The 10,626-nt window shown below is 27.7% G+C and overlaps 1 protein-coding gene across 1 annotated transcript; it reads left to right on the top strand.

Annotated features, from left to right (window-relative positions):
• The first annotated feature begins 807 nt into the window (after positions 1-807).
• LOC112595282 (zinc finger MYM-type protein 1-like) lies at positions 808-3,681 on the top strand. Its single transcript, XM_025340421.1, has 3 exons — positions 808-1,927; positions 1,997-3,025; positions 3,089-3,681. Exons 1-3 carry the CDS (start codon positions 808-810, stop codon positions 3,679-3,681), a joined length of 2,742 nt encoding a protein of 913 aa, XP_025196206.1.
• Positions 3,682-10,626: the final 6,945 nt, after the last annotated feature.

The raw sequence follows: 10,626 nt of genomic DNA, 5'->3' as shown, positions 1-10,626 counted from the left end.
TTAATTATTTAACTAAATAAAAAAACAGTTATTTTATAATGTATAGTATTTATTTACTTATTGGCTATTATATATATTTATAAACAAATCCATTCGTGTAACTTGTTTTGTAAATTTGTTGATAACTTTATCGTAAAAATCTAAATCTTTTTTTTTCGTTTTTATTAATAAAATGTTATAAAACAATATTAGGATTATTTTATTGTGATTAACAAAAAAACCCAATTATCAAAAGTTTGATATTAAAAAAAGTATTTAAAAGCGCCCGATGTATAGAGCAGGGGTCTTCAACCTTTTTTTTAGCGGGCCGCATTCGTAGTATAAACATGTATTTTATATAAAAATGCAGTTTAAGTTAACCAATTGTATCGAAATAGAAAATATACATGCTAAATTTCAAAGGTGATCGCGGGCCGCGGGTTGAAGACTCCTGATGTAGAGCTTCCAACTGCTGCGTAAAATTGTGGTTACCTACCATATACCTACTATTTAATATTTATATTATATACCTATATGATCTTAATTTCTTAATTTTCTTACCAATTTCTATAAAATTATAATATAGATAATGAAGTATAATAACTGATAAGTATACCTATTATATTTAAAATAAAAAAAACTTATATTGCTCACTGATATAATGAATTAAATAAATTTATTTATTTTTCTTCTTTTTTGAGCGGGGCTAAGGCGCTTACCTAGCTTGTCCTGACCACACGCCCCTGGTGGACACGCATATGCACTATGTATTTCATACTCGTATTATAGCTCAATATAAATTTTAGTATTTAAATATATTTAGTTTCTATGGATTCCAAAAAGAAAAAGAAGAGTGGTTACAAATTTCGGGTGGCTAAGAAACTGAAAGAATTGCAAAAGTCCGCTAATTCTTCCAAAAAAATAACTCATTTTTATACAAATAACATTGTTGAAGAATCATGTGAAACGTTCTCAGAAAACCCAGAACTAGATGATCGAGATGAAATCAATGAAATTCAGACTGAAAAATTAGAGATCGCAGGACAGGAAAAAGGATATGAAATAACAACAAATGAAATTAAAGTAAAAGAATCAAATGAAGAGTTTCTTAAGTGTAGAAATCAAGAAGCGACATTCAATGAAAATTTAAAAAATGTGATGGTTGAAACAATAGAAATAAGACAAGAACATCAACAAGATATAACAGGAAAAATTGTGCAAAAATTATACGCTAATGAAAAAATCGATGAAGTTATAAACTATTTTTGTAAGCCGAAAAGTATTGATATAGTCAACTTTTTCATTTTTCATCCAATTCAACCAACTAGTTCTTCGATAATTTCTTTACCATTTAATGAAAAGATATTTTATAATGACCAAGGAGATTGTAAATTTAATCGTAAATGGTTGACATATGATGAAAACAATCAGATGCTCTTTTGTAGTGTATGCTTAGCTTATAGTAATGGAAGTTCTACATTTTGTTCCGGATTCAATGACTGGAAACATACAAATCAACGTATTAAAGAACACGAAATTTCAAAACATCACAATTTATCGGTCAAAGCATACATCAGAGAAAAAAGGGAAAAGACGGTTCAACATTTATTGTGTGGTGAACAATTGAAAAAAAGAAAAATTGAAGTAAACGAAAGACGATGTGTGGTATTGCAAATTATTGAAGTCATAAAACTAATTGGTAAGCAGGGACTACCATTTAGAGGTAACAAAAGTGAAGCAGCTTATAAATTAGACGATTCCTCGATAAACCATGGCAATTTCTTGGAAATAATCTTATTATTGTCGAAATCTGATAATATATTGAAGTCTCACATAGAAAAATCGATAAAATTAAGTAAAGAGCATCATGATAGGGCACAAAATATAAATATGAAATTATTGAAGACTACTACTAAAATTGGAAGAGGAAATTTAGTTACATTTCTCAGTGCAACTACAATAACTACAATAATACAATTGATTGGTAATGAAATTAAAAATATAATCTCAAGAGAAGTTAAAAAAGCCAAAATATTTTCTGTTATGATGGACACGACAATGGATTTATCATCATATGATCAATGCTCGATTGTCCTTAGATATGTACCACATAATGAAGTATACGAACGGTTAATAGGGCTAAAACACGTAACTTCGACGTCTGGGAATTCGCTTTTTGAAACTTTAAAGGACACATTGGCCGAACTTGATTTACCACTGAATAATTGTGTGGCGAACGCTTTTGATGGTGCGGCCAACATGAGTGGTCAGTACAACGGTGTGACTGCTAAATTGTCTGAAGTAATCGCCAACCATGTTCATACATGGTGCTACGCCCATGTCTTAAATTTAGTTCTTTCTGATACAACTCAATGTTTGACTCCTTGTATGTCATTTTTTAATCTTATTCAAGAGTCATACGTATTTTTCAAGGAATCCTATAAAAGGTTGGCTGTGTATAATAAAGAAAATCCTTCGCTGAAACTAGCTGCTAGTGTAGCAACTAGGTGGAGAAGCAGAAATGATGCAATTGTTAAAATATTTGGTAGGATTGATTTTTGGATTAAAGGTGATTTAAGTACAGAAAATGAGTCAAAATTTGTTTACATTCAAATATTAGTAGCTCTATACGAAATATCAATTTCTAACCAATTTAATTCAAAAATAAGAAACGATAGTTTAAGTTTAATGAAAAAGTTTTGCTCTTATGAAACCGTTTTAGTTACAATGATGTTTCTACAGATATTTAAAATAACAACACCATTGTCCGATTACCTTCAAACAAAAAATCTAGATTACATTCAAGCCTGGCGTCATGTTTCTAGTGCCCATAAAAGTTTACAATCGGTTAGAAACCGTTTTTGTGATATAATAAAAGCTGCTAAGACATTTGTTGACTTTGCAATTAAAAAAATTGATGAAAAGGAGCTTCATGATATTGAAATAGAAGAAAAACTTTCGAAGAAACGCAAACGCACTGTTAAGCGTATGGACGGTGAATTAACTCGAGATGAAGAAGTTTATCCAGAAGAAATTGATCAATTTCGTATAAAAATATTTAATTATACAATGGACACTATTATAAATAGTTTAGAGGTACGATTTTTAGATCATCAGATTTTATATAGAGATTTAGAATGTTTTGATCCTCAAAGGTTCGATGATATAAGAAAAAATAGTTTATCATCTAATGCTTTAATTAAAATTTGTGAATTATTACCCTCTATTGATCAGCCAAAGCTCAAAGAAGAACTTATTTCTTTTGCTACATCTTGGCCTTTAATTTGTAAAGTTAGTTTACAGAGTACGTATGAAGATTCAGGTCAAATCGATACCGTTGATGATGACGAATTGGATAGTTGGTCTGATTTAAAGTGTAGTGAAGTAAAAGAATGTAATGTCTGTCTATCGTGCGCTTTGCGTGTAATCACTGATTTTAACATGTATTCCTTACAATACACGGAATTGTACAAAGCGTATAAATATTTACTGACTCTTCCTCTGACACAAGTGACCTGTGAAAGGTCATTTTCAAAACTAAAATTATTAAAAACGCGATTAAGGTCCACTATTGTGCAAGACAATTTAGAATCATTATTCTTAATGCAGTGTGAACGAGACATAGTAAATCAAGTTGATGGAGATAAAATCATAAATGCTCTGTGTTTGAACAGCAAAGAAATGCAACGTCTACTCACATAATACGATATAAGTCAAGTCTCAAGTTTGCTTATTATTATTTTTTTTTTTTTAGTGTTTGAAAAAGCTGTTACGGTTTATGTTTTTATGTGAAATATAAATTAAATTAAATTTTAAAAATAAGTGTACAGTTTATTTTCCAAGTCATTTTACTATGAAACATATTATTATTTCGATTGATATTTTGTTAAAAATTGCAGAATAAATCATGATCTGTGTTTAACATTTTCAGGTGTCAGTTACAAGTTTGTAAATAAAACAATCATGGGTAAACACTAGACACCCATTTTTTCTTTTTGAAGTGTATGTATAAAACTATAGTTGGCGCCCTATAAATATATTTTTTCCCGCGCCTCTCAGAGGTAGCCAGTACGGGCCTGTACTCAATAGATTGATAGACATAGTATTATTTATTGGAAAACAAAATATAGCATATAGAGGAAAACATGAAGGAGCTCATTCATTAGATGATCGAAATAAAAATCATGGAAACTTTTTGGAATTGGTCTTACTGATCGCCGATTATGATAGTATACTAAATAATCATGTGCAAGAATCAATTAAATCTAGCAAAAAAATGATGAATAAAAAAGGTCGAGGTTCTTTAAATACATTTCTATCCAAACATTTTATTAATGATAATATAATCAACAGGATAGGGACTTCAATACAGTCGATTATAGTTAATCAAATAAAAGAGTGTAAAAAATTCAGTATCATGATTGATAGTACACAAGATACGGGAGTATTAGATCAACTGGCAATTTGTGTTCGGTACTTATATAAGGGAAAAGTCGAAGAAAGGTTATTAAGTTTGGTTGTATGCAGTGACTCCAGTGGTCTAGCTCTTTTTAATTTATTGTGTAATATACTTCAATCTCTAAGTCTCTCATTGACTGATGTAATAGGTTGTTCTTTTGACGGTGCAGCTAATATGAAAGGTGCATATAATGGATTACAAGCACATATGAAAAATTCCAATCCGTTAATAGTGTATACGCATTGTTTAGCTCATATATTAAATTTAACGATGGAAGATTCAACAAAAAAAATTGTTGAAGCTGAAAACCTTTTTGGTTAACAAACAGCAGTTTTTTTATCAGATTCTTATAAAAGAATGGAAGTTTGGAAATCTGTTACTGGAAAAAACCATTCAGGACATAATAAATTATATATACTTCAAAAAATTTGCACAACTAGATGGTGGAGTAAAGAAAAGGCCTTGTCTTCTATCATAGATAAAGAATTCACGACTAAAACTGACTTGCTGAAAGAAAGTAAATTAATTACATTATTACAATTTTTAATAGAAATAAATAACGGCAATTTCAATTCGTCCACCAAGTTTATGGCAAGAACTCTAATTGAAAAATGGTCACTTTTTAGGACTATACTTATATCATTTGTGCTTCTTGATATATATTCTATTACCACACCAGTATCAATTTATTTACAATCAAAATCTTTGGATTACCTAAAAGCATGTTCAATGATTAGTATTATGTTAAAAAAAATTAAAAAAACTTAGAAATGATGAACATGTTTTATATTTATATAAAAGATCCCAAGAATATACTAAAAAAAATTAATATTTTTTTTAAAGATGAACCATTAATAAATATTGAAGAAGATTTTATTGAAAAAAGAGTTTCACAGAAAAAGATGCTTCCTGGTCAAACAGCAACAGATGAGTCAAGAAATATTACATCATTTAATAAATTCAAATATATGGTATTTTCCATCATTGATAATTTAGAAATTAGTATTTCTGAAAGATTTATACCAAATGAAAAATTAATGAAAGACTGTGGCTGGTTGGATCCAAAAAAATATTGTGATTTACAAACTATTAATGAAATTCCAGATAATATATTTAATGAAATAACAAAATTAGCAAATGTTGAAAGAATGCGCAGTACTCTCAGAATTAAAACAATTTGCAAATTACTATCATAGCATTATTCCAGAACACCAAAGTAATATATCAGAACAAGAGGGAGAAAATGAAATAATAAACAATTCAGAATCTGAATCAGAAGTTAACTATGAATCCATTCATTGTAATAAGTGTAATAAGTGCTTAGCATGTGCTTATATATTAATAGAGGAATTATCAAAACAGTCTGGTCTTTTCAATAATTTATATATCGTTTTCAAATGTGCTTTAATATTACCATTAACACAAGTAACATGTGAAAGAGTTTTTTCGAAATTAAAAATTATTAAAAATAGACTCAGATCAACACTTTCTCAAAATATACTTACTCCATTAATGCTAATATCCATAGAAAAAGATCTAACTGAAAATATAAATAAAGAAGATATAATAAATGAAATTTCCAAATCCTCAATGGAATTAAAAAGGCTACTTCAATAATTTTTTAATGTATATAGCAGTATGTATTTTATTATTTAACATTATCTACTTGATAATACATTATTTAAAAAAGTGAGTTTTAATAAAGATAAATTTAAATATTTTTATGCACTAAAAAATTTATTCCAAAATAGTTATACTTTCTTTTCCTTATTTTGATATATGGTTTATTTTTTAAAATTATTGGGCCCCAAAAAAAATTTCTGCCTGGGCCCTCAGGTACCCAGGCCGACCCTGGTTACTACTTACTATTAATTAGGTACAAATGAACAAGTTAATAAATACATAAATAACTAAAAGCTAATATATTTGACTAGTAAATAAAGTCTTTGGATCAAGTTATTTGTTATTATAAACTATGGGTTATATTATTATTAATGTGAGACCTAATATCTTTATTCATTTTAAAATGTAGGTAGTTGTTATTTTATATATAATAATAATTAATACCTATTTAATAGATTAGAATATATATTATGATTTGTACATTTATGTTATTATTTTCTTGAAATGCAAACTAAGTAGAAATATTTTATCAAAAAAAAAAAATCAATTAAAAAAGTTATAATATGTTATTTAAATTATAATCTTATAATATCTATCAAAATGCATTACCTATTACATTATTATGGTTGAGTATGGTTCTAAAAAGTATTAAAATATGATTTTTGTACTTATGCTCAACACCTATTCCAGTATCACCTCAAAAAAATTAAAATTAAATTTTTGGCTTGGAAATTAAAATATTGTTTTGTTATAGCTAAAAATGATGTAGTATGAGTATGAAATATAAAATACTTTCTGTCTTCATTGTTTTTAAATCATTAATATTTGTTTCAGATAAATAAAGTAGTATTTGATTATATAACTGATGAAATGAAACCTCTTGTCACATGTGAAAAACCTTCTTTTCAAAAGTTAATCATGGAGTTAACTGGGATTACTGATACTGCTTTATTACCAAATAGAAAATAATTAGCGTGTGATTTAAAAAATAGATATACAACATACAAAGACACACCTACAGATTTGATAAAAAAACACTTGTACATTTGTATCACTGCTGACATATGGACTGGCAACAATAAAAGCTACATGGGTATGACATGCCACTTCATTGATAATTCTTTCATACGCCGTTACTCCTATATTCTTGGATGTAGAAGAATGAAAGGTTCACATGATTACTTAAATATTGCTAAAGTTATTACAGAAATAATGGAAACATACAATTTAAATAATTCGAAAATCACACACATTGTTACAGACAATGCTACAAACTTTGGAAAGTGTTTTCGAACTTTTTCCAATGTATTAGAACAGTCAAATGAATATGATGTTGGCAATTTTAATACTGATGATTCAGATACTGAGAGTACAATCAATTATAATCATGAATCTGACAGTGATAATGAAAACAGTTATTCTAATATCGAAAGAACTAATGTTAGTTCAGTGTTAACAAGCTATTATGAACTTAATGAAAATAGAAACAATAAAAATTTTTGCTTACCACAACATATGACTTGTGTTGCCCATTCTTTAAATATGATTGCCACTACAGACATTTCAAAAATTTCTGGTAAAAATTATAATAATATATCTAAAATTAGATTTGGTAAACTTCAGGCTTTTTGGAACCTAGTTAGTAGAAGCTCTGTAGCATCAGATAAAGTTTATGAACATTGTAATTGTAAGTTTCCAATTCCAGTTGTGACCAGATGGAACTCTAAGTATGATGCTACAAAAAAATTTTATTTCATAAAAAAAAAATTGATGGTGTATTTGATATATTAAAGTTAAATAAGCTCAAACCTAATGAATGGTTGTTTTTTAGATGAATACTGCAAATTGATGAAACTGTTAACAAGTTTGTTGGACAAATTACACGGTGAAAAATATTGTTACCTAGGTTATGTTGCTCCTACATTAATAGTTTTAAGAAAATTGTTGATTCAGTCGAGTAATGTAAAATATTGCAAACCATTAGCTTCAGCATTAATAATTTCTTTAGAAAAAAAATTTAATTATATTTATGATTTGAGTAATGCAAAAAGTAAGGACTATATTATTGTCTCGATAAGTCATCCAAAGTTCAAAATGAAATGGGTTCCTACTAGATATATAAGCTTATGTAAGGCATTATTTTTAAATGAATGCAATACATTTAAAGATCAAAATTCTGTACCTGGATCTTCATCTGATAATGAGGATAGTGATGTTAGTGATGACTTCTACAACAATTTATCTGGACAAACTAAATCGTATCATTCATCTGCGTTAGACAGCGATTCAGCAGAAAATGATGCACTTTTATCAAATACAGCTAGTGTTGAAGCATTGACATATCTTAACTCAAAAAAAAAAAAAGAACTAGTATCTTTCAATGAGGTTCCAATTGTTACGCAAGTATTTCTGAAATACAATACAACCTTACCATCCTCAGCCCCAGTTGAAAGATTATTTAGCAAAGCAATACAAGTGTTAACTCCTAGACGTAATCGTCTTAGTAATGATGTATTTGAAATGCTTTTATGTTGTAAAACTAATGAATAATGATGAATAATGAATGATTGTTTTTTTCAATTGTACCATTAAATCTATTCATCTTTGTTTTGAATATTATAACTTATAATAACTAAATTTTAGAAATCAGTAATTCAAACTTGAATTATTATATACGTAATATTAATTTAGTTTTATATAGTAAGTAATAACTACTATTGTTTTATAATATACTTATTAAGTAAGTTCATGGTATAATATATTATAATAATTAATTTTAGTTTTCAGTTGTTCCTTTAAAAATATATTTCATATTATTTAAGATGTTAATAATGTATTTATATAAGTATATAATGTAATAATTATATTCTTTTAAATTAAAGTTTTTCTCTTATTTCTATTTTTAAAATGAAACATTTTATAATAATAACTAGCACCGATGAAACTCGTTGTATGTGAATACCCTATATAGCTGAAAATCGTTTGAAGTGAATTTCCTAGGTCGGAGACAGGACTTTAGAATGCCGGAGTTAGAAAAGTCTAGTGGGCGAAACCAGTGATAACAACGTTTGAGACGTTGGTTGGTACCTCTGATTTAGTGGCTCAACACTTTAGCAGTGTCGTTTTAAATTTAAACGCGTAAGTAATAATAAAAGTATATATAAAAGTCCAATTCGAGCGTCTAGTGGTCGGTCATTTCATTAAATTCACAGGTGTAACACATTTTGTCCCGTAGCTTGCCCTGTGCTTTTGTGCATGGGGAAAATAAATAAATACATTTGGAAAACGGCAATTGAGTGTCTAGGTATCAGTCATCTCCAAGGTTGTTTGGGTAATTGGATGCATTTTCCGTGGCTTGCCCGGTACTTTTCACATATCTAAAATAAATAAACTCCGAAAACGGTATTGAGGGTCTAGCTATCAGTCATCGCCTTTAAACGCATTTAAACCTGCCAGACAGGCAATCCGACCGCGTACAATGTTGGTATAAAGGGGAAATTGTACATGTATCAAGTATACAACGGGATAAATGCATTTTGCCAAACGTTAGAAAGGTGTAGATATACATATATATGTATACATTTCTAATATGTAGTGAGTAATGTGTGTTCACAAAATTCACCTCGAGTCCAAATTGTTATTGTCATTATTTTGTAATCACAGTACCCCACTACATTAATGTTTATTCAAAGACTTCTGAGTATCAAAAAACAATGATATTAGATTCCTATCAATCACATCAATATATTATTGTTTATGTTAAAAAAAAGAAGTAAAAATAAAAACAAAATTATATTGTATTGTAATATAATTGTATATAATATAATTATTGTGATATATTATCATATTTATATTCTTTCTTTGATATACATTTTGAATACCATGTTCAGCGTAAACAATTGAAATTAATGAAAGCGTATGTATTGTAAAAAAATGAATTAACCAACGAAGAACCGCATACATGCATAATTAATTTTTAGTAAAGTAATAACAAACAAATAATAATTAAAAGTTATAAAAGATGTATATATGTATGTAATATATAAATCTGAAATACAATTATTAATGTAATAATATTCACAAATTAAATGTTGTAAAAATAGTGTTAGGTTAAATATAATTGTTGTTTGTTTATAAGAAAAAAAACTGATTATAATATAAAAAATAATTAAAATTTATGTTTTTTATTAAAATTATTGTTGAAATTAATAGTGTTTAATGAATTTGTTTATATTTAAAAACAAAAAAAAAATGGTAGTTTCACATTAGTTACAAAAAATTTGCTACAAAGTTAATTTGCATCTAGAGGGAACCACATGGAGGTTATTGAAGTTTCTCGTTGTCAATGTATTTACAGTCCATATACACTCTGTACTTGATTTTTTTTTTTTTTTGAACCAAAACTTTACGTATCAAGTGACTTGTTCATTGGCAGTGAGACACATTAATTAATTGTTGAACATACAAAAGTTATTATTTATTAACACACACGGTTCATTAAACTGATATGTGTGAGATGAAATCTGAAACATAAAGTAAAATAAAAAAATTACCAAAAATACAAA

This window comes from Melanaphis sacchari, unplaced genomic scaffold (assembly GCF_002803265.2).
Source record: "Melanaphis sacchari strain LSU unplaced genomic scaffold, SCAv2.0 Contig268_pilon_pilon, whole genome shotgun sequence".
NCBI classification, from domain to species: Eukaryota; Metazoa; Arthropoda; class Insecta; order Hemiptera; family Aphididae; genus Melanaphis; species Melanaphis sacchari.
This window is presented reverse-complemented; position numbering and strand designations above follow the sequence as displayed.